At 46.4% G+C, this 25,189-nt stretch overlaps 1 protein-coding gene across 2 annotated transcripts in view; it reads right to left on the reverse strand.

Moving 5' to 3' along the window:
• Positions 1-11,899: 11,899 nt before the first annotated feature.
• LOC144479509 (phospholipid phosphatase 2-like) overlaps positions 11,900-25,189 on the reverse strand; it is a 129,691-nt gene continuing 116,401 nt past the window's right edge. For both annotated transcript variants that reach the window (XM_078198251.1, XM_078198252.1), the window contains exons 6-7: positions 16,497-16,673; positions 11,900-14,643 (exon numbers count right to left, since the gene is read on the reverse strand). In XM_078198251.1, coding sequence (XP_078054377.1) covers positions 14,503-14,643; positions 16,497-16,673 — 318 coding nt within the window. In that variant the 3' untranslated portion in view covers positions 11,900-14,502. The remainder of the gene's footprint in view (positions 14,644-16,496; positions 16,674-25,189) is intronic.

Here is a 25,189-nt window from a genome sequence, read left to right on the forward strand (position 1 = left end):
CATAGGTTAGAGGAATAAATATGTGGAGTTACGGGGATAGGGCCAGGGTGGGATTGTTGTCGGTGCAGACTCGAGGAGTAGGGAGGGAATTCCAAATCTTGGGACCTAGGCAATTGAAGGTATTGGCACAAATACTGGAGTGATTAAAATTCTCTTGTGAAGAGAACATTAGTTGGCCAGCGGGTGAGGAACTCTGAGGAGGCTGAGCAATTGATCATGGTTTTGTTGCAGAGTCAGAAGGCTCCTCTTCCCAGCTCTAAATTCAGGCAAGTAGAAATAATTGTCTCTCCATCATTTTCATGCTCCCTTTCCCATATTCAATTACAATTGACAGCACGCTTGGAAGCTTCCAGCGTGCAGACCTTAATGTGCGTGATGCCATGTGTGGTCAAATAACCTGCCAACAGACTGAGTTAGATTCATTTCTGGAACCATACCTTAGCACAAGCCGAAGTGTGAGGAAGAGGAGCGAAAATATAACATGGATCTTAATAGTATTGGCTGCAATAAAGCTGGCTTTCACATTGCTGGCTTCAACCTTCTGAGCTGCTCCAGATATGAACAGAAACACATAGATATCAAGGAAATCTTGTCTTTTTAAAACATGCATTACAAAATATTTAATTGTATATTTGTGGGAAAGAATGCAGATAAAAATTCGAGCAGGCAACTCGAGCAGGGTCTTTGTGTTGTTTGACCTTAACCATCATCCCTCTTTACTCCCTAATGCCCTTTGCCCTTTTATGGGGTGGCACGGTGGCACTGTAGTTAGCACTGCTGCCTCACGACGCTGGGGACCCAGGTTCGATGCCTGTCTTGGGTCACTGTTTGTGCGGAGTCTGCCCGTTCTCCCCGTGTCTGCATGGGTTTCCTCCAGATGCACCGGTTTCCTCCCACAGTCCGAAAGACGTGCTGGTTAGGGTGCATTGGTCATGCTAAATTCTCCCTTAGTATACCTGAACAGGCACCAGGAGTGTGGCAACTAGGGATTTTCACAGTAACTTCATTGCAGTGTTAATGTAAGCCTACTTTTGACACTAATAAATAAACTTAAACTTAGAAACTCAACCTCAATCCACCATGAATGTACCTCCCTCTGATTTAACCACTGCAGATTGGGGGGAAGTCTAACCCACCCCAGAGAGATATGTCGGTAATTCTAATATTTGAATGAGGTACCATTCCTCAGATTTTGGCAGCCATTTGGATTTCCAGTTGTGGGCTGGGTTTAGGAGATCCAGTTGTTTGGGGGGCGGGGGGGGGGGGGGCGGCAGCGGGGGGTGCAAGAGTGGCCAGGTCCAGAAGGTATTGGCCTTTCCCCCATTGGGCCAGGGGGAACCAAAGATACTTTCTCCAGGTTCTTACACAAATCTTTTCTTTCCCTTCCATAAAACCATGTTGATTTGTTCCAATCATGCAAAACTTTTAAATAAGCTTACAACTTTTGTAAGACTCCCTTCAAAATAGATTCCATCACTTCTCCAATGACTGACACCAGGCTAACTGGCTGATGGTCCCCAGTTTTCTCTCTTCCTCCTTTCTTGAATAGCAGAGTTACATTTTAAGTTCCATCGCTCCACATATGGGACGGGATTTTACGACCATCAACCAGCTGTCCAGCCAACTGAGCTGAAGTTATTCATGAAGTCCCACCTTCTCAACCTTGCCCCTCACCTGAGGTGTGGTGATCCTCAGGTTAAAATCACCACCAGAGGGGGAGAGCAGCCTGTGACCATCTGGGACTGTGATGGAATGCTCCTAAGTTCATAAGATATAGGAACAGCATTAGGTCATTCGGCCCGTCGAGTCCACTCCGCCATTCGATCATGGCTGATATGCATCTCATCTCCATTTTTCTGCCTTCTCCCCATAACCCTTCAACCCATTACCAATTAAAAATCTGTCCAACTCCTCCTTAAATTTACTCACTGTCCCAGCATCCACCACACTTTGGGATAGCGATTTCCACAGATTCACAACCCTTTGGTAGTTTCTCCTCAACTCTGTTTTAAATTTGCTACCTCTTATCCTAAGACTATGAGCCTCATCCTAGAATGCCCCACAAAAGGAAGCATCAGCTCCACATCTACTTTATCCGTACCTTTTATCATCTTGTATACCTCAATTTGATCCCCCTTCATTCTTCTAAATTCCAGAGAGTATAGGCCTAAACTGTTCAATCTCTCTTCATACGACAAACCCCTCATCTCTGTAATAAATCTAGTGAACCTCCTCTGAACTGCCTCCAATGCCACTACATCTTTCCCCAATTAGGGGGACCAAAACTGTGCACAATGCTCCAGGTGCGGCCTCACCAATGCATTGACTCATGGAGTAGTGGAGGAGCAAAGATGGGCAGAAGAGAACGTTGGTGGAATTTTCCCATCCCACCTGCCATGGCAAGTGTAGCGGGTGGGACACAGACCTTGAAAAGGTCTGTTGACCTCGGGCATGCTTTTCTAGTCTTGGGGCGAGCTAATGTCGTACAAGGTCCCACCTTTTCCCCCTCCATTGTTCTGCATATTGAAAAATGCCACAAGCACCAGAGAATGGAGGGAAATCTGCTCTGTAATTGTTACCTCAAATTGCTTCATCTATCATTTCAATTGTACCTACATCAGCGCTGGGCAGTTTAGATACCCAGAGGGACAAGGCCTTCCCTCACCTCTCCCTGGTTGAAGAAAATCCAAACACAAGCTCAGAAATTTCCATTCTTTGCAATGATGTTTATTTTTAAGGTGGCTTCAGTCACCTCCTACGTTGCATGAATTTTAAGCAACATTTGGCAGGCAAAGGGTTGAAATTTTTGCACGCAAGGGGGTGGGGGGAGAAACGCATTATTTCCCATCTCGCTCCAGGCCAGAAAGAATATGCACGGAGAGAGGAATGCAAACATAATAAACGGCTCAACTAAGCAGAAATTAAAAATGCTTTTAGAGTAATAGAGGAAGCGCTTTGCATGAGGGAAGAATTGATGGAATTTGCAACTGGCAAAAGCATCGACATGGGCAGAGGAGCAAGAGTGGAAACTGCAAATGCGTTAAGTGCAGAAAGATAGACATATTAATCTATCTGGAAGGGTGGCATTACTGGTAAAGGATAACATGATAGCCGTCAAAAAGATGGAACTAGTAGGAGGGAGAGAGCTGGCAGAAGCAATATAGATAGCTATCAGTAACAATATAGCAATAATTGGCAACTGTCACACCACATCAGATCAAGGTGCAAGGACCAATGGAGAGTTATTCAGGCAAGCACAAGGAATTGTAATGTGGAGATTATGGGGAATTCCACATACTGTTTAGCTCTGCTGCCTCACAGCGCCAGGGATCCGGGTTCAATTCCCGGCTTGGGTCACTGTCTGTGAGGAGTCTGCACGTTCTCCCCGTGTCTGCATGGGTTTCCTCCAGGTGCTCCGGTTTCCTCTCACAGTCCGGAAGACGTGCTGGTCAAGGCGCATTAGGTGCTAAATTCTCCTTCAGTGTACCCGAACAGGCGCTGGAGTGTGGCAACTCGGGGATTTTCACAGTAACTTCGTTGCAGTGTTAATGTAAGCCTACTTGTGAAACTAATAAATAAACTTTAAACTTAAATAACCTGAAAGCAAATGTACCAACTCAGGGCCCACAGTGTGGGAGAGATGGAAGTGTAACCAGTGTCATTTGAGGCAGCGAGCAACTTTCTCTCGGCCCCATCCCATGAAGCAGCTGACAAGGGCAGATGTTAAATCAGCTTCAGTGTTAAAAGTTTATTTATTTAACAGTGCCACAAGTAGGTTTACATTAACACTGCAATAACATTATTGTGAAAATCCCCTAGTTGCTACACTGAGGGAGAATTTAGCATGGCCAATGCACCTAACCAGCACGTCTTTTGGACTGAGAGAGGAAACTGGAGCACCCGGAGGAAACCCACGCAGATACGGGGAGAACGTATAGAAGCCGCACAAATACCCAAGCCGGGAATCAAACCCTGTTGGACTTTAACCTGACGTTGTGAGACATCTTACTGTGCCTACCCCAGTCCAACGCCGGCATCTCCACATCATTTAAGGAATCACCAACCTCATGAAGGTACATATGGCAAATTACGACCTGCTAAATACCTGGAAGTAACTTTGAAATTGTAGATTGTTGAGGGAGAGGCTGAGAGTCCTGGCCCTCGAACAATCAATCATTGCAGAATTCTCCAATGATAAAACCACATCTGAAACATTACTGTCAGGCAAGGCGCAAGGCTGGATAGAATAGCACTTGGGGATTTCTCAAGCACAAATTCCACTTGAGAGCTGGACATATCTGGTTAATGAAGAGGCAGGAAGTTCAAAGCTATAAAGAACTTGACAATCAAACGCCATGTGTTACATGATGATGAATGCTGGGACACCCAATAGAATATAAACAGGCAGGGCTGAATAAAATACATTGCAATGTTAGAATCATATAATCACTGTATGATTATAGGAAGGAGGCCAATCAAGTCTGCACCGACCCTCCTACAGAACATCCATCGCCCCCCCAGGCACGGAGGCACAGTGGCTAACACTGCTGCCTCACAGTGCCAGGGACCTGGGTTCGATTCCTGGCTTGTGTCACTGTCTGTGTGGAGTCATAGGGCCCGATTTTACCAAATCTTCGCGCCTGTTTTCGGGTGCGAAATTGCAGTAAAGTTGGGCACCAGGGCCTATACCACGATCTGCACCCGATTCCGAGCAGATCGCGGCTTTGCCGACACCCGATTCGGGCGTGGGTCCGACCCGCGCCTGAATCAGGCGGCCCGATGATTTAAATGCATTAGCATGCATTTAAATCGACTTAATGAACCGCACGCCCAACCCGACCGCCAAATCCCACTTTACCGTCTTCTGGCCCGCTCCGAATCTGCGCTTTTAGCGACCTGCAGAATAAAAGTCCGAAGCGGATTTCTATTCTGCAGGGGAACCTCCGAAGCCCTCTCTGCCCTTGTGAAGTCACCATCCTCCTCGGACCCCCCCCCCCCCCGCTAAACCCCTGGCAGACCCCCCCCACCCGGATCAGACCCCCCTGGGAGGCAGGCCCCCCTCGGCAGAACACACCCCAACCTACCTCGATCGCTGGTCTCCCTCCACCATCCTTCCGTTAGCAAGATAAGCTGTATGTTCCTCAGCGAGATCCACTTTGGTCAACACAAAGATGGTGCTTCTGCCTTGTGGGTCCATCTGGCTCACCAAGTCAGTTACAATACTGCGTTCAGCATCTACTGAACCATCTTGGATACAAAGGATAATGAATGGTACTGGTCGATCTTCCTGGTGTTGTCAGTACTGTAACATCAGGAATCAGAACTGCCGACACCAAGGATATAATTTTTAACATAAGCAAGGCTTACATGCAGAACCCTAATGCCATTATCCTTTGTATCCAAGATGGTTCAGTAGATGCTGAACGCAGTATTGTAACTGACTTGGTGAGCCAGATGGACCCGTCACACCCCCTCTCCTCCTTCTACCTCCCCCCACAGAGGGTGATCTGGGTCCCACCTCCACCCCCCCCCCCCCCCCCCCCGCCCCACCCCCCCACCCAAGATGATCTGGGTCAGAGAGCCGCTCTCTCTGCTTTTTTCTCTTTCCCGCCCGGGCGGGCTACTTTGGATTTTTTTTCGAACTGCACATGCACAGTTCAGAGCTCCAATCGTTCTGGCAGCGCTAAGCCCCGCCCACAGCGCGAATCGGACTGGAGCCGGCAAAACGCATATGGGCGGGCTGCAAAGAGGATTCCAGGCATGGATCTATTTGACGCCCAGATTCGACACTTAGACTCAAAATGGTAAAATCAGGCCCATAGAGTCATAGAGGTTTACAGCATGGAAACAGGCCCTTCGGCCCAACTTGTCCATGCCACCCTTTTTTTAAAAACCCCTAAGCTAGTCCCAATTGCCCGCATTTAGCCCATATCCCTCTATACCCATCATACCCATGTAACTGTCCAAATGCTTTTTAAAAGACAAAATTGTACCCACCTCTACTACTACCTCTGGCAGCTTGTTCCAGATACTCACCACCCTCTGTGTGATAAAATTGCCCCTCTGGACACTTTTGTATCTCTCCCCTCTCACCTTAAACCTATGCCCTCTAGTTTTAGACTCCCCTACCTTTGGGAAAAGATATTGACTATCAAGCTGATCTGTGCCCCTCATTATTTTATAGACCTCTATAAGATCACTCTCAGCCTTCTACGCTCCAGAGAAAAAAGTCCCAGTCTATCCAGCCTCTCCTTATAACTCAATCCATCAAGTCCAGGTGGCATCCTAGTAAATCTTTTCTCCACTCTTTCTAGTTTAATAATATCCTTTCTATAATAGGGTCACCAGAACTGTACACAATATTCCAAGTGTGGCCTTACCAGTGTCTTGTACAACTTCAACAAGACGTCCCAACTCCTGTATTCAATGTTCTGACCGATGAAACCAAGCATGCTGAATGCCTACTTCACCACTCTGTCCACCTGTGACTCCACTTTCAAGGAGCTATGAACATGTACCCCTAGATCTCTTTGTTCTGTAACTCTCCACAACGCCCTACCATTAACTGAGTAAGTCTTGCCCTGATTCAATCTCCCAAAATGCATCACCTCACATTTATCTAAATTAAACTCCATCTGCCATTCGTCAGCCCATTGGCCCAATTGATCAAGATCCTGTTGCAATCGGAGATAACTTTCTTCACTGTCCACTATGCCACCAATCTTGGTTTCTCCCTCAATGTACCCGAACAGGCATCGGAGTGTGGCGACTAGGGGATTTTCACAGTAACTTCATTGCAGTGTGAATGTAAGCCTATTTGTGACTAATAAATAAATTTTACTTTTACTTTACTTTGTAACCCCACGTATTTACCCTGCTGAGCCCCTTAACCCACATATCCTGGGACACCAAGTGGCATTTGAACATGTCCAATCCACTTAACCTGCACATCTTTGGAGTATGAGAGGAAATCAGAGCTCCCAGAGGAAACCCATGCAGACATGGAGAAAACATGTAAACTCCACACAGTTACCCTACTCTGGCTCACCAAGTCAGTTACAATACTGCGTTCAGCATCTACTGAACCATCTTGGATACAAAGGATAATGGCATTAGGGTTCTGCATGTAACCGGGATCCCTGGCGCTGTGAGACAGCAGTGCTACCCACTGTGCCGCCCATAAATGGAATGTAAGATCTGGCAGGGTGTCCAATGGGCGAGTTGGGTTAAAATTGTGAGGCAGCAGTACTAACTACTGTGCCATCGTACCACCCTTAGATTTGGCTCCCACATTCATTTTTTACATCATTTTATCTGTTTTTCCACTGATTTTTTCCAGCGGGATTTTTAAATGAATCTCCCACACTCTGTGCATCACACACAGCCCTGGCCTGGCGTTAATCTCATTAAAAAGCTATGAGTGGGGCTATTACCGCTGAGAGGCCGGCAGCAGAGTGGGGCATTGCGCATGCGCCGATTTGTCAGAGCAGATCTGTCTGATCTCCCATTCCCCCACCCTCCACCCACCCCCCGCCCAGCATGGCCGGCCCTGATCACTGGCCTCCCTCCCTCCACCACCAAGCCCGAGTGCAGAGTGGCAGCGGGACCCCCACCGATCCTCCCAGAGGCCCCACCCCCGGCCCTGCCCCCTTGGCACTGCCCAATACCTGGTGGATAGTGCCAATGTGCCCCCTGGATAATGTTACTTTGCCCTTTGGGCAATGTCAGGGGGCCTGGCTGGCACTGCCAAGCTGGCGATGCCCAGGGGCACCCTCCTTAGCCCCAACCACCTGGGGGGGCCTCGATGGCCCCTCTTCACTCTAGCGGAGTCGGGCCGCGTGCTTCTCGCTAGTGGGGAGCTATTGTAGACCCTGCTGGGGAGAAACACTCCTGGCGGGATGGTGGGAAAGAGATGCTCGTGGGCCTGGATACTTCAGTCCTGGGCCCGCTAATTTATTCAGCTCCGTGTCAATTTCTGGCATGGAGCTGACGATGCCGGACACCTGGTGGCTGGAGATGTGTGGTGGCCATGGCGCCCAGCAGGGACCCCGTTATACGGCCTCCTCTCGAGTCTCCCAGCTAGCGCAGTGCAGCGGGCTTGGAGAATCGCCCCCATTGAGGCTCAGTCAATGGAAAGCTTCAAACTTGGAGATTGATACATTTTTGCTCTGGTATTAACACATTCTGCTATTTTACCCTTATATCACTATCAACACATCCTTTAAAGTTTTAAAGCTTATTTATTAGTGTGAAAAGTAGGCTTACATCAACACTGCAATGAAGTTACTGTGAAAATCCCTTCATCACCACACTCCGGCACCTGTTCGGGTACACTGAGGGAGAATTTAGCATGGCCAATGCACCTAATGGCCAATGCAGATCTTTTGGACTGTGAGAGGAAACCGGAGCACCCGGAGGAAACACAGGCAGACACAGGGCGAATGTGCAAACTCCACACAGTGACCCAAGCCGGGAATCAAACCAGGGTCCTTTGAACTGTGAGGCAGCAGTGCTAACCACTGTGCCACCGTGCACTGCCATTAACACATCCCTTGCCTTGTGTCCGAAGCTCATGTACCTGTTCCAGACCGTCTGCTTTGCTCCACCTGCTCTTAAACAGTATAAAACCTTTCGCATTTTTCTCTCTCTTTAGCTCTGAAGAGGAGGCATACAGACTCAAAACATTTAGTGTCTTTTTCACCACAGATGCTGCCAGACCTGCTGAGTTTTCCAAGCATTTTCTGCTTTCATTTCCAATTTCCAGTATTTTGCTTTGATCGATACCTTTTAGTTAGGTGTGTGTATTCAGGGTTGGGGATACAAGGGTGAGATTTCAGGGAGGATCTCCCAAGAGGAGATCCCGCCAGCGGGAATCAATCTTTGCATTGGCGTCCGCCAAGATCATCATCCAGTCCAGAGTTTGCTCTGTGACACTGGATAATATGTGCTTGGGTTTTAGAACATAGAACATAGAACAGTACAGCACAGAACAGGCCCTTCGGCCCACGATGTTGTGCCGAGCTTTATCTGAAACCAAGATCAAGCTATCCCACTCCCTATCATCCTGGTGTGCTCCATGTGCCTATCCAATAACCGCTTAAATGTTCCTAAAGTGTCTGACTCCACTATCACTGCAGGCAGTCCATTCCACACCCCAACCACTCTCTGCGTAAAGAACCTACCTCTGATATCCTTCCTATATCTCCCACCATGAACCCTATAGTTATGCCCCCTTGTAATAGCTCCATCCACCCGAGGAAATAGTCTTTGAACGTTCACTCTATCTATCCCCTTCATCATTTTATAAACCTCTATTAAGTCTCCCCTCAGCCTCCTCCGCTCCAGAGAGAACAGCCCCAGCTCCCTCAACCTTTCCTCACAAGACCTACCCTCCAAACCAGGCAGCATCCTGGTAAATCTCCTCTGCACTCTTTCCAGCGCTTCCACATCCTTCTTATAGTGAGGTGACCAGAACTGCACACAATATTCCAAATGTGGTCTCACCAAGGTCCTGTACAGTTGCAGCATAACCCCACGGCTCTTAAACTCCAACCCCCTGTTAATAAAAGCTAACACACTATAGGCCTTCTTCACAGCTCTATCCACTTGAGTGGCAACCTTTAGAGATCTGTTGCTCTAAAATGTACACACAATTTGCTGATTTCAATTCAGCAATGGTTTGCACTGCTGCCTCACAGCAATTCTGGCATTGGGTGACTCTGTGTGGTGTCTGCATCTTCTCCCTGTGTCTGTGTTTCCTCCCGGTGCTCTGGTTTCCTCTCAGGGTGTGGAGATTTGTCTTCTGAAAGTTCTACAGGGAGCCTTGTCAGGCATTCATGTACAGATCAATCATGATCTAATTGAATGACGGAAGAAGCTTGATGAGTTGAATGGACTACTTTGTTCCTTTTGTTTTAACTCATTCATGGGACGCAGGCGTTGCTGGCTGGCCAGCCAGCTTTTATTGCCCATCCATATTACCCGAGTGCACTTTAGAGTCAACCACATTGCTGTGGCTCTGGGGTCACAAGTGGACCAGACCAGGTAAGGATGGTAGATTTCCTTCCCTAAAGGGACATTAGTGAACCAGCTGGGTTTTTCCGACAACGGCTTCATGGTCATCAGTAGAGTCAGAGAGATTTACAGCATGGAAACAAGTCTTTCAGCCCCACTTGTCCATGCCGCTCAGTTATTCCCACTGAGCTATCCCCAATTGCCCGCATTTGGACTATATCCCTCTATACCCACCTTACCCATGTAACTGTCTAAATGCTTCTTCAAAGACAAAATTGTACCCGCCTCAAGTACTGTCTCCGGCAGCTCGTTCCAGACACTCACCGTCCTGTGTGTGGAAAAAATTGCCCCCGGACCCTTTTGTATCTCTCCCCTCTCACCTTCAACCTGTTTTAGACTCCCCTACCTTTGGGAAAAGATGTCAACCATCTCCCTTATCTATGCCCCTCATTATTTTATAGACCTCTGTAAGACCATCCCTCAGCCTCCTACGCTCCAGGGAATAAAGTCCCAGTCTATCCAGCCTCTCCTTATAATTCAAACCATCAAGTCCCAGTAGCATCTTAGTAAATCTTTTCTGCATTCTTTCTAGTTTAATAATATCCTTTCTATAATAGGATGACCAGAACTGCACACAGTATCCCAAGTGTAGCCTTACCTATGTTTTGTACAACTTCAACAAGACATCCAAACTCCTTGATTCAATGTTCTGACCAATGATTCTTAATTCCGGATATTTTTTTATTGAATTTAAATTCCACTATCTGCCGTGGCAGCATTTGAACCCAGGTTCCCAGAACATTAGTTGAATTTCTGGATTAATAGTCCAGCAACAATACCACTAGGTCATCCCTCCCCTAAAAGGGTTTCAATACTTTTTAAGCCCACGAAAAGATAATCTTGTGTAGAAGACAATGTGATTATTCTCAAGATTAGGCTGAAAGATGTGCTGGTTAGGTACATTGGCTATGCTAAATTCTCCCTCAGTGTACCCGAACAGGCGCTGGCGTGTGGTGACTCGGGGATTTTCACAGCAACTTCATTGCAGTTTTAGTGTAAGCCTACTTGCGACTAATAAACAAACGGAACTTAACAAGCTGCAAAGATACCAGGAGCAGATAGAACTGGTGTACTTGGGTGGAAGGAATCACAGAAAGCTCATGATCTGATAGCTGATAACCTCCTGCTTTGCATCAATCGGTTTTAAATCTCATTGTTCAGTGCAAGAAGATCGGCAACTTAAATGTTCGTTACACAGTGTAGCATTGTCGCAAAGAAAGTTTCACGTTCCATCGACAAGGAAGTCCTAATACAAATATAACCTGCATCTGGAGTTGACCTGAGCCAACACAGCATGAACAGTAATGAGGCTCTCTCTCTGTGCAGGCAAGTGGATCTGCAGGTCCACTTCCCTTTGGAGGCAATTAAGTATTCAACACTCAACCAAGGGTGGCATGATGGCACAGTGGTTAGCAGTGCTGCCTCACAGTGCCAGGGACCCGGGTTCGATTCCCAGCTTGGGTCGCTGTCTGTGTGGAGTGTGCACGTTTTCCTCGTGTCTGCGTGGGTTTCCTCCGGGTGCTCGGGTTTCCTCCCACAGTCCAAAGATGTGCAGATTAGGTGAATTGGCCATGCTAAATTGCCCCTCAATGTCAGGGGGACTAACTAGAGTAAATGCATGGGGTTATGTGGATAAGGCCTGGGTGGGATTGTGGTCGATGCAGACTTGATGGGTCAAATGGCCTCCTTCTGCACTGTAAGATTCTACGAAGTTTAGCTTTGTGGCAGGGTTAAACTAGTGAGGTGTGAATGCACTACGACATTTCTGCCACGTGCTTAAGATGAGACAGAAACAATTCAGTTGAGAACAAGAACATGTCATCACCACGGTGTAAAAAAAATCATTTTAATACATCATTCATAAAATCTCTCATCTTTCTACTGCAATCATTAAACAAGAAAATTTATACATTTCACCAGAAGTACAATTTTTCACCCACAACCTAAAGCAACTTTACAATTAATTCAGTACGCTGGGCCACGCTGTAAAAATTTGAACTGTGCTAACATTCTCTTAAAAAAAGGCTACCTTACCCAAATGCTTGTGAATATTTCGAGGAACTGTGAGCCTTCATTTTGGTCTGTTTGATTTTATAGTAAGTTTACAAGTTTAAATGTTGTATATTTCTTATCATTTGTACATTGGTGGCGTATACATTCTGAAATTAATAGTTTTCCACAACAAGTTAGACTTCCATTTCCCAAGTTATGCTCCATACCTAGAATACACACGTAGTTATATACAAAACACCTAAAAAAAAAAGCTCGATTCAGTTTCAAAAAAGCATCTTTTTACACCTCTGCGCTTAAGTGGTATAAAATCTGGTGTAGTTACATATTCAACATTGAGCTGGCAACGTATAAACCTTGTCCATATTAAGAGGAACATATGCCCTTTGATTTCTGGACTAGGTGCTAATTTCATATTTCTTGCAAGTCTAAATGCACAGGCGCAAGTATTGTGAAGCTCACTAACACTTTGGAACTCCATTTGAGAAGAGAGTGGAGAGAACGACAGAGCACATCTCTCCTTTGGGTTGGGTAGGGACTTGAGATGACCTTTCTCTGGCCTCTTCGGCTATCCCTATTGGGCGCACTCACAGGTCCAGTTCCAAATACGCGTTTAGAAGACCCATGATATTAATAATCCACACAGGAAGACGTGACATCCCAGTTTCGATCAGCAGCTAGCGAGGCGGTGTTAAGCCCAACGTTTAGAGACCAACCTCTGTGCTGTGTCATAATACAAAAGCACGGCCTGAACAAATGCAGCAAAGTTCGCCCATCTGAATCTTCAGGTGGTCTTACCAGCGAAGAGACTTGCTTCATAGGAACTACATTCAATACAAATGATAGCGAGCTTTGATCTCAAGGCAGTTCCAAGTGTCCTGACCATAATATCGCAATGAGCAGATAAACTACAATTAGGCCTTTATACAAGTAATTCATTAAGAGCCTGTCAGGATCAAGATAGTTAATAAATTTCATAACAGTAGCTGCCATTTTAGTTTTTTTTTTGCAGATATTTCTGTTTATACATGAGCTGCTGGTTACACTATTGCTCAGATTATTCAGTCTCTGCCTTAGAATAAGGATTTAATCTTTGTTCTCGTTTTCTGTGACTCAACAAGTTCTTTGGAAATAAGCCGCAAAAGGGTACACACCGAAGGAACTTGTATGCTTCTCACACCGGTGTGAGTTGCTTCTCACACCGAGTATTACTATTGCGTTACAAATTGTAAACACGTCAATCTTGGTTTTGACGTTTGGCAGTAAAGCACTCAGATTAGTACATATGCAAAGTACTTACCTATTAAGCACGAGTCATGCCTTGCCCTTTCAATTTTCTTTCTTTCTCTCCAAAACCTACGCTAGGCATGATTGTACCACCATCATCCCCAAATGAACCCAGTCAGTCATGGCAGATTATTTGCTCTCGGGGGATAGGGGTTGACCCTAATGCTGCCCACACATGATAACTGCACACATCAGATGGGTTGTGACCAGGAGCAGAAATCCAGTGGATTTGACCCAGTCTGTAGTTCAGAAGCATTGGAACCAAATCTACTGCTTTAGCGACACCTCAATGGAGATTAGCTAGCTCAGCTAAGCCCTGCATCACGCAGACCTTTGCTCTAGAGTACATTGGAGAAAGGGTGGATGGGGGGATAGGGTCTTTCAAAGTACATTGAAAGTTCAAGAGCATAGGCGTCTCGTTCCGAATTCCCCCCCAAAAAGGTTAGCTCGCCAAACCAAACGCCCCTCAGTGGTGTTTTTCAGACATTGGGTATAAATCAGGTCAAACTGCTTCACGATGTCCTTCGCATGGGGTGTAGTGGTGGGGCGGGGCATCTCTTATGTTTTCTCCATTATTGCCTGCCGATCTCAGCTAACTCTCTGGTGCTCAGAACTTAAAAGAAAAAGGCTACAAAAACAGTGGATAGCTCAGGGGAAAAAAGACGCACACGACCCTGGATTTCCTGGTGTACATCAGCTAGCATCACTGTCTGGTAACAGTATCAGATGCCCAACTCTACCCGTGTGTTGCATTCAGGACATGCCATCAAAAGAATGAGTAGAAACTTTATTGTTGAAAGTAAATTAGTATTAAAGGAATTTTACACAAAGTTAATATTTTTTCAGGCAAAGGTCTTTTCCCTTTGTTTTCCCCCGGCAGCAATACATGCAGCAACATGCTTCATTAGCCTATCCGAGAGCCTATCTGTATTCAGTCTCACTGTCTCAAGGATATATTATGAAAAAAGCAAGTCAGTGCCCCTGGTACCCCAGAGACTGAAATGTGTCTTCGATGCTAAGCCACAGAAAAGAGAACAAAGCTTAAAATATGAAGGAAGGAAATCCCAGGTTTCCTTTGATGCTTGAAGGGAAAAGCACAGATTTTGTGACAAGGGAACGGACGCTGGCCAGTCAGGGGATGTGGCGTGTGCCGTAGTGATTCATGGGCTCCGTTTCAGTTAAGGGAATGTTGGGTTTCCGTTCAGGTTCTGAAGCTTCTGAATCGTCGCTAAACAGGGGCCTTTGTTTGTAGAAATCCGAAACATATCGCACCTGTTATGGAGAGAAATTCATCATAAAGAGGAACTCTTTGGATGGGCAAGATCACATATATACATTACATATTCCATTTCTCTTCCCCGCACCTAGTGGTGCACTAAGACTGGCTTTCATCTGTTTCCATAACTAGGGCGGCACGGTGGCACAGTGGTTAGCACTGTTGCCTCGCAGAAGCCAGGGACCCGGGTTCAATTCCGGCCTTGGGTCTATGTGGAGTTTACACCTTCTGCCCGTGTCTGCATGGGTTTCCTCCGGGTGTTCTAGTTTCTTTCCACAGTCCAAAGATGTGCAGATTAGGTGGATAGGCCATGCTAAATTGTCCCTTAGCTTCCCAAAGTGTGTAGGTTAGATGGATTAGCCCATGCTAAATGCATGGGATACGGGAACGGGGCAATGAAAAGGACCCAGGTAAGAAACTCTGTCAGAGTCGGTGCAGACTTGATTGGTCATATGGCCTCTTCTGCACTGTAGGGATTCTGTTGATGATTCTGGGGGAGGGAATCTAAGGAGTAGGAAGTGGCTATCAAGGACAAGATGATGTTGGTGAGAGAAAATTGACTGGTCTTCATTTTACTTCCACGCCCCCACTTTCTTTGCTTCTCTTTCTTTCTCCACTTTGGGCAACATGGTGGCACAGTGGTTAGCACTGCTGCCTCACAGCACCAGAGACACGGGTTCAATTCCCGCTTCAGGTAACTGTCTGTGTGGAGTTTGCACATTCTCCCCGAGCATGTGTGGAATTCCTCCGGTGCTCCGGTTTCCTCCCACACTCCAAAAGATGTACGGGTTAGGTTGATTGGCCATGCTAAATTGCCCCTGAGAGGACTAGCAGGGTAAATACGTGGGGGTCACGTGGATAGGGCCTAGATGGGATTGTTGTTGGTGCAGGCTCGATGGGCCGAATGGCCTCCTTCTGCACTGTAGGGATTCTATGATTCTATAATGTTCAAAGCCTAGATACTTGCGTTGGCAAAAGGCTTTGAGGGAAATATCCAACCATGCCCTCGCCCGATATTCATATACAAGTACTAGCCAACAGGGGTGTGCAGAGATCAGGATCAGGAATGATGGCTGATTTCTATTCCCTGGCGTCATTGGACAAAGAGGACAATCTCAGCTTTGTTATGTTCAAGACTGCCTCACTCCACGCACAGACCAGCAATTAAATCAAGAGACCTTCCTGATTGTCACTGCACAGTCACATATTCGCCAGTGTACATTTTCCAATCATCAGTTTAATTCCTCATCTCTGGAGATTTAAAAAAAAATCAATTTTTCCCAAAGTAAAAGGACTTGCATTTATTAAAGGAGCATTCATGACTTTGCAACCAATGAGATACTTATAGTTCTGAAGTCACTGTTGCAATGTACAAAATGTGGGAGGTAATTTTCCCAAAACAAGGTCCCATAAACTGCAAATTCCCAAACACCAGATCATTTGTTTTTAGCGGCATTGGTTGAGGGATAACTTGTGGACAGACCACTGGAGAAACCCCCCTGCTCTTTGAATTAAAAGTCTTCAGATCTTTTGTGTCTGGGTGAGAGGGCAGGCATGCACTTGCATCTGATCCAAATCACAGCATCTCTGACTGTGCAGCATTCCCTCAGTACTGCAGCAGAACATTGGCCTTGATTTTGCGCTCAGGTCTTGAGGGGGACAGGGAACTCTCAAATCCCTGACACAGAGGAGAGAGTACGACCCACAGAGCCATTAGTGGCACTCAACATACGCGCTCAAATTGCACCATTTGTGAAGACAAGATTGCGATGGGCAGTGAAATGCCCACCACCATGTCATTTACCTGGAAGCCAAGAAACACCAGGACAATTGTGCTTTCAATACTCACAACTAAAATGGCGACGATGGCTCCTTGCAGGAATCCGGTCAGCACATCACTCCAGAAGTGGCGATAGTCAGAGACCCGGGTATAACCCACGTAAATCGCAAACGCCAGCAGGAAGAACTGGATGGTTGGCCGCAAAAGCCTGGCCCATTTGGCCTGTAAACGGACCTGCACATACAGCTAGGCGGAACAGAGAGAAAAATATAAATATTAGAAACATAGAAAAACTACAGCACAAACAGGCCCTTCGGCCCACAAGTTGTGCCGAACACATCCCTACCTTCTAGACCTACCTATAACCCTCCATCCTATTAAGCTCCATGTACTCATCCAGGAGTCTCATTAAAAGACCCTACTGAGTTCGTCTCCACCACCCCTGACGGCAGCCGATTTTATATATTAATGGAAACAAGCATTCTCTGATCAATAGGGAGAGCAGGTAGGTTTGCAAAGTAAACTACTTCAAATCAGGGCAGGTTCAGGCGCAGAATCTGCAAATGGTATACCATGATGAACAAACTCATTCATATAGAGCCTTTCACATCCTCAAGACACTCCAAAGCATTTCACAGGCAATGAATTATTGTTGAAATGCAGTCATTGTTGTTGTGTTAGCAAATGATTAGCCAATTTGCAACATCCCTCAAGCAATGAATGTTGAACAAGGATGAATACTGGTCAGGACACCAGGGGAACTATTTTACTCTTCTCTGCACAGTACCTTAGGGTCTTTTACATCCAACTAAAACAGTCACAGCCCCCATCTAATGTTTCATATGAAACATATCGGCCAGAATATTGCCATCCTGTGCACCACAGGAATCAGAGCGGGCGAGGGATGGAACATAGCAAGATCCATTGACCTCGAGTGGAATGTTATGGTTTTGGGAAAAACGAGGCCTCAAAATCTCACCTATCATCTCTGACAGGGCAGCCCTCCCTCATAAGAGGTCAGCATGAAAATAAACAGTTGAAAGAACAGCTAATCGTCTTTCAAGGTCAAATGCAAAAGGGCTGTATGAACCTTCAACAGCATGAAGAAGTGAAGACTGCCTTGACAGTAACAGAACAAAGTTGAAGAGATTCTGTTGAAATTTCAAGAAAATTCAAGACAAACTAATTGAGCTTTGTAAAAAGAAAGGAAAACCTGTTGAAGGACTTTCACACATTACAAGGACCTCTCGGGCTAAAGTTGTTCCTTTGGAAAAGAAGCAAAATGAATTTAATGTCATGCTGAACGGACTGAAGAACAAGTTGGCAGAGAAGACTGGACAATGTTCTATATTCTAGGGGGAAGCCAAGAGGTATAAGGGGCTGAGAAGCTGAAGAACCAGCTGAAGGGAAACGAGGAGGCACTGGAAGGAAAAGCTATCGAACTTTCCAAGTTGCGGACGGATAGTGAAGCCACGAGTAGCACAATTACAGAACAGAAACAAGTTAAGACTTGGCTGGAATCAGCCCTGGCCAACAGCGAAACCAAAATGGAGGACAAGGACAAAACTCTCCACCCTGTCTAATCCTATTAGTGTTATAAGTTTCCTTGAGTTCCCCTCTCACTCTTCTAAACACCAATGAATATAATCCTAACCAATTTAGTCACCGGATGCCTCAAAGTTACTGAGAACCATTGAGTTGCCGTAAAATGGCAGGGCTGAAATGAGAATAAAGAACCTCAAATTCAAGCAAAGCTTGAACAGTTGCAGGAGAAAGCAGAAGTTCTCACAAGGCAGAGTGAAGAGTCTCTGAATCAATTAGCAGACGTAAAATTAAAGGTGGACAGTACCCAAGAATTAGGCTCTGCTGAAGCTGTTCTGTGTAGAGTAACAACTTTCGGCACCAACTTTCACATATACACAATGGACGGAATTTTCATGTCCTGCCCGCCACAGGAATCATAGCAGGCGGGACACGGACCATCCAAAGGTCTGTTGACCTTGGGCGGTCTTGAGGCGAATGCCATTGGAAAATCCCGCTCAAAGAGTTTGCTAATTAAACATTAGAACTGATGTTCATCATCGGTTAAGGATTGTGAAAAGTACCTGGAACAGGAAAAAGAATTGCTGATAAATCAGAACAGTTAGTTGAATGCACAGTGATTAGCACTGATGGCTCACAGCACCAGGGATCTGGATTCAATTCCGGCATCGGGTGACTGTCTGTGTGGAGTTTGCACGTTCTCCCCGTGTCTGCGTGGGTTTCCTCTGAGTGCTCCTGTTTCCTCCCACACTCCAAAGATGTGCGGGTTAGGTGGATTGGCCACGTTAAATTGTGCCTTAGTGTCAGGGGGATTGGTAGGATAAATATGTGAGGTTACGGGAACAGGGCCTGGGTGGGATTGTATTCGGTGCAAACTCGATGGGCCGAGTGACCTCATTCTGCACTGTAGGGATTCTATGAAACATACGACTGGAATGGACTGAATGTGTAGGGATTCTAATAAATAACAACCAAAAACTGATGAAATTCTTGAACTTTAATCCAATATGAAGTATATGAAAGATGGGAAGAGCAGTATGGAAGGACAGAGCCGGACTTCATTAGCAGAATACTCTGAAACAAGGACAACTGAACTCACCACAGTAGTTGCTGAGCTGAATGAAAAGATGTACAAGCTTGACAAAGGATTGGAATAAAAGTAAACAAACATTTGGCTGAAATTGTAAAATAAGTGGAAATGAAGGTTCCATATTTTCAAAATGTCAACGTCCAACGCATCCCGCAGAGAAAGAAAACCCGAGTTCATTCTCGGGATGAACCAAATGAACGCGGCCTTCAGAAGGAACAGGAGAAACCCAGGGTGTCCGAACAAAGCAGTCAGGCTGTCAACAAAGATAAACGCTACTCGAAGCGAGTGCCAGAAAAGCAATTCAAATGGAGACATCCAAGTACTGGAAACGCAGAGTGCTACAAATTTCGACACCAAAACAGACAAGGTCAACCCTAAGCAGCTGAGACCACAGTTCCTCCAAACCGGACAACCTGAGATCTCGAACAGCTGTCAAGCCTCTTGACCATCTGAGTTTATAGGGCGGGATTTTACAACCTTGCTCAGGCGAGATCGTAAAATCCCGCCCGAGGCCAATGGAGATTTCCGTTCTGTAAGCCTCGCCCGCCCCGATTCTGGAGCAGGCAAGACGATAAAATTCCAGCCATAAAGTCAGAGACCTGAGGGGGGAGAGGGGTTACAAAGTAAAGAAGATCATGCCGTAAATATATTTGCATAAAGCCACAAGAGGAGGTGTTTCATAGAATCCCTAGAGTGCAGAAGGGGCCATTCGGCCCATCGGATCTGCACCAACTCTCTGACAGAGTGTCTTACCCAGGCCCTTTCCCTATCCCCCTAACACCACACTTTTTCCACGGCTAATCCATCTAACCTGCACATCTTTGGACTGTGGGAGGAAACTGGAGCACCCGAAGGAAACCCACGCAGACACGGGGAGAATGTGCAAACTCCACACAATCACCCAGGACAGGAATTGAACCCGGGTCCCTGGTGCTATGAGGCAGTGACATTAACCACTGTGCCTACCGTGCCATCTTATGGTATAGGGCGCCTAGGTGTAGTATAAGGGTGTTCAGGCAGAACACTTCAGTGGCATGTTATTGAGCCACTAAGGTTCCAATCAGTTGCTCCAAGAAGTAATTGTTAGAAACACAGAAATTGCTGGATAATAACAGAAAACAAGGATCTTCCAATTTATTTTCTACTATACTGGTAGCCAATACAATGATGATGGAGTTGTTAATTAATCACAACATTAATATGCAGTATAAATACTGCACTCAAAACATTTCATATTTGACAATCTGGGACATTAATTGTGTTGCAAAAGTGAATCTTTACAGTGATTGCCCAAGAGGCTTGCTATTTGAGAAGTTGACATGATCTTGGCATCACCAAAATGGCTGTTCAAAGCTAAGTGGACTTTAACATAAAAATACTGCCTTCCTGCCTTTCTTGCCTGTTTTCCTGAGGCTGCTGACTGATACTGGGGGAAGCATTCTCAAGTATCTCAAAAAAAAAGGCCACTTATGTGAAGTCACGTAGTCCACATGGGAGATTCTTAATTGTGAGATTGGGTTATCACAGCTGTACCTGGCATCTATAGATATGACATTCTACGCTTAATGAAATTACAAGGAAATATACTCTTCATAACTGTGACAAACACTGGATCAGAATTTAACCAGTACAGTTAAATATGTGGCTAAAAGAGCTGGTGTCGGAGGGAGGGCTTCAGAAATGTGGATCATTGGGATGTCTTCCAGGGCTGGTGGGACCTTCATAAGAGGGGTTACACTTAGACTGGAGGGGCACCGATATCCTGACAGAGAGGTATGTGTGTGTGCCTCTTCCATCCCCTCTGGCAGTGCCTTGTGTATGTGCGTGCACATGCGTGTGTGGTGAGAACAAGAGCAGTAGATCAGCATGTGAAATGGCCGCAAAGGAGTTAGAAACTAAGGCCAGTAAGACTAAAAGGAAGAACAGACAGGGAGAGGTTACTGAATACGGCAGGACTGGCCTTCTGAAATGCATTTGTTTTGAGTAAGGCAGATGAATTTACAGTTTGGATAAGTATTTAGAAAAAATATGGACTTACTGGCGACAAGCAGCATGGGCTTTGTGTGGGGAAAGTCACGTCTCACAAACTCGTTCGAGTTTTTTGCGGAAGTGACAAAGATGATTGGTGAGGGCGAGGTGGTGGATGTTGTTTACGTTGACGTTAGCAAGGCCTTTGACAAGGTCCTTCGTGGCAGACTGGTAGAGAAGGTGAAGTCACATGGGATTCTTGGTGAGCTGGTAAGATGGATACGGAGCTGGCAAGATGGATACGGAGCTGGCGGAGCCAGAGAGTAGCGGTAGAAGGGTGTTTTTCTGACTGGAGATCGGTGACCGATCTGTGCTGGGACCCCCATTGCTTGTAATATATTACATATATGGTTTGGAGGAGAATATAGGTGGTCTGATTAGTAAATTTGCAGATGCCACAAAGAGCGGTGGAGCTGTGGATAGTGAGGGGGATTGCCAGAGGATACAGCAGGATATAGATAGATGGAGACTTGGGTGGAGAAATGGCAGATGGAATTTAATTTGGACAAAGATGATGATGCATTTTGGAAGGTCTAATGCAAAAGTATACAGTAAATGGGAGAACCCTTGGAAGTATTAACATACAGAGGGATCTAGGTGTATAGGTCCACAGTTCCATGAAAGTGGCAACGCAAGTGGATAAGGTAGTCAAGAAAGTGGATGTCATGCTTGCCATCATCAGTTGGGCACAGAGTATAAAAAATTGGCAAGTCATGTTGCGACTGTATATAAATTTAGTTAGGCCACGTTTGCATATTGCATACAGTTTTGGTCGCCACACTACCAGAAGGATGTGGACACTTTGGAGAGAGTGCAGAAAAGATGTTGCCTGGTTTAGAGGGTATTAGGTATGAGCAGAGATTGGACAAACTTTGTTTGTTTTCACTTGAAGGTCGGAGACGGAGGGGTGACCTGGATAGAAGTTTACAAAATGATGAGAGGCATGGATAGAATGGAGAGTCAGGGTATTTTTCCGAGGGTAGAAATGTCAATTACTAGGGGACAAAGGTAAAAGGGGGAAAGTTTAAAGGTAGCGAGAGGCAAGTTTTTTTTTGCACAGAGGATGCCAAGTGCCTGGAATGCGCTGCCAGAGGAGATGGAAGACGCAGATACTATAGCAATGTTTAAGAGGCGTCTTGACAGATACATGAATAGGCAGGGAATAGAGCGATACGGATTGCACAGAGACAAAAGGTCTTTAGTTTAGAAAGGCATCATGTGTCGGCGCAGGCTTGGTAGGCCGAAGGGCCTGTTCCTGTGCTGTACTGTCCTTTGTTCTAAAGCAGCAGACAGTAAACGAATCGAGCACAGTACCATGATGAAGCGCAAAGAACGATGAGTTACCACAACAACAGGACAGCCACAATCTTAGGCACTGTGCTACTCGGAGGAGCATTACTGATGTTTAGGATCAGTTTCAGGAGATCAGAAAGAGGCATGAACGTGCTGGAATGTGTTGTTTGCCGCATGCGTGCATTCAGGATTTGCCTGGCTTTCAGTCAAGTTCATACCTTGGTTAAATCTCACTGAAGAAAACTGGGATTCAGTTCAGCGAGAGATTTGATTTATGTACTGGGTTAAGTCCAGCAAAAAAAAAATGATTTTAAAGGTCAAAGTAAATGGAACCAAATTCACAACAGATTATCTATCAGGAGCCAACACAGCATGAGGGATTGGATAGTCCAGCAAGTGGGACAGTTGGGCATGAAGTCCAAACTTTACGTGATGAAAAATCTCCTTTCTTCGATGCACTGTTCATTGTTTTTTTGTTCCCAACAGCTGGTTAGCAACACAAAGATCATCTACGCACTCAGGGTAAATGCACTTACTGCCCCAGGGGCGATATTTCAACAGTGCTACAAAAGCAAAATGCCGCAGATGCCGAATACCTGAAATAAAAAACAGGCAATGCTGAAAATTCTCATCAGGTCAGGCGGCACCTGTGGAGCAAAGGAGATCAAGGAATCGAGAGGTTCTAATGAAAGGATCTGTTCCTTTTCCCTACCCACCCCGATACTTCTCGACCTGTTGAGTGGTTTCAGCGTTTTTTCTTCCCACGGCGTTGCTGCAATTCCGTTTACAATGTTGGTTTGTCAATGAACGCCTGAACTGCTAATAGGATGTTCCTCTCCCATTTCGGGAAGACAATCGTAACGTGCTGCTCCTCACCAAATACGTCTTCAAAGGATAGAGAAAGGGAAGTGGAAAAGGGTGAAGTGAGCTTGGGGATGCGACAAAAAGCACTGTCAAAGATAAAGTGTGGGATTCGCCAATCTTGTCCGTGGGTCGCCCCACCACCAGCAAGAATGCAGAATTTGGCACCCCATTCATCGCAGCTGCACTAGAAAATCTTAGCCACGGGCGAGGTCGGAGGTTTTCGGTGATAGATTTCGGGATAAAGGCAACAGGTCTGGTGGGCTTAAAGACAAAGGAGAAAAAAAAGCAAAGAAAATAGAAACGTAGAATCGCTACAGTGCAGAAGGAGGCCATTCGGCCCATCGAGTCTGCACTGACAACAATCACACCCAAGCCCTATCCCCCCCATGTATTTACTCCATTAATCCCTCTAACCTATGTATCCCGGGACACTAAGAGGCAATTTAGCATGGCCAATCAACCTTACCCGCACAACTTTGGAACCTATATTTATTTCAGGACATTCCAAAATCTTATCAATCAATCAGGTAGTTTTGAAGTGTGGCTTTTGAGGGAATGTAGGCAGATGCAAAAGCCAGCTTTCACATTGCAAAGTCTCCCAAACGGCTATGAGATTGTGGTGAACCATCGTTGGTTCACCACTGGGGTTGTTATTGTGTTACTGTTGGGCTAGGGTGTTGTTGTTATGGGGGTTGTACTATGTTGTTGGGATAGGGTGTTTACCTGTCCTAAGTGTTATCATGGCACACTCCAGTGGGGTCCCGCCTCCGGTGGCAGGGTATAAGACCCCCTGCTCCGGCAGGACCCCTTCAGTCTGAACGGGTGAATTTGTGTTAGTAGTTTCATTGTTAATGTATTAAAGCCTTCAGTTCTAAAGCCTTGTTTCCGGGTGCTCATTGAGGTGCATCAATTTAATACATTAACTGAGAATATGGAACAGATCCTAAAACCGGATCGTCTGACACTGGACCCACGTGCGGTCGGTGCAGCTAACACGTTCGAACATTGGTGGAAGTGCTTCGAGGACTACCTGGCAGCCTCGGTAGCTATCACTACAGACAGTGATAGACTCCAGGTCCTCCACGCAAGGGTAAGCGACACGATTTACCTAGCCATTCGTGCAGCTTCCACTTACCAGGGTGCTGTCGAGCTCCTAAAGAATAGGTACATTACGCCACCCAACGAGATTCACGCTCGTTATCTCCTCGCTACACGACGTCGGCAGTCGGGCGAGACCATAGAAGACTACGCCAATGAACTCCTGCAGCTTGCCAGGGGTTGTGACTGTAAGGATGTCTCCGCCGAGCAGTACATGCAAGACCTCGCCCGAGACGCGTTCGTAGCAGGGGTAGGGTCCTCGTACATCAGACTTAAATTATTAGAAAAGGGGAAACTCAACTTGACCCAGGCAATGGGGATGGCCGTGAGGTTGGAGGCGGCGTCGAAGAGCTTGGCGCTGTACCCCGAGGACCACGTGCAGTCAACGTGGTTGGAGCAAGCTCTGCTCCCTCCTCGCCCCGCGAACCCGCGCTCCCAGATCGATTCGACGACGGCGGCAGCTCCAGGTGGCCAGCGATGCTATTTTTGCGGTGGGGCCAAGCATCCACGGCAACAGTGTCCGGCAAGAACGGCAATCTGCAGCCAGTGCGGTAAAAAAGGCCACTACGGCAAAGTCTGCAGGTCCAAACCTAAAAACGGCAGTGCAGCTTGTAACCCTCCAGAACGGAGACCATCTCTTTCGGCGCTGCAGTACCCACGAGGTCCGACCACGTGCGATCTCAGGACGGCGCCATCGTGGCAGACAGAGGAGGAGGAAGACCACCAGGAGTCGCTGCGCTTGGAGCCCTCGGCCACATGCGATTCATGGGGGCGGCCATCATGGTCCACGACGACTAGGAGCGACCAGTAGGGGTCCTCAGCATCCACATCGGCAGCATGCAGCAGC

The sequence above is a fragment of the Mustelus asterias genome, chromosome 26 (assembly GCF_964213995.1).
Source record: "Mustelus asterias chromosome 26, sMusAst1.hap1.1, whole genome shotgun sequence".
Lineage (NCBI taxonomy): Eukaryota > Metazoa > Chordata > Chondrichthyes > Carcharhiniformes > Triakidae > Mustelus > Mustelus asterias.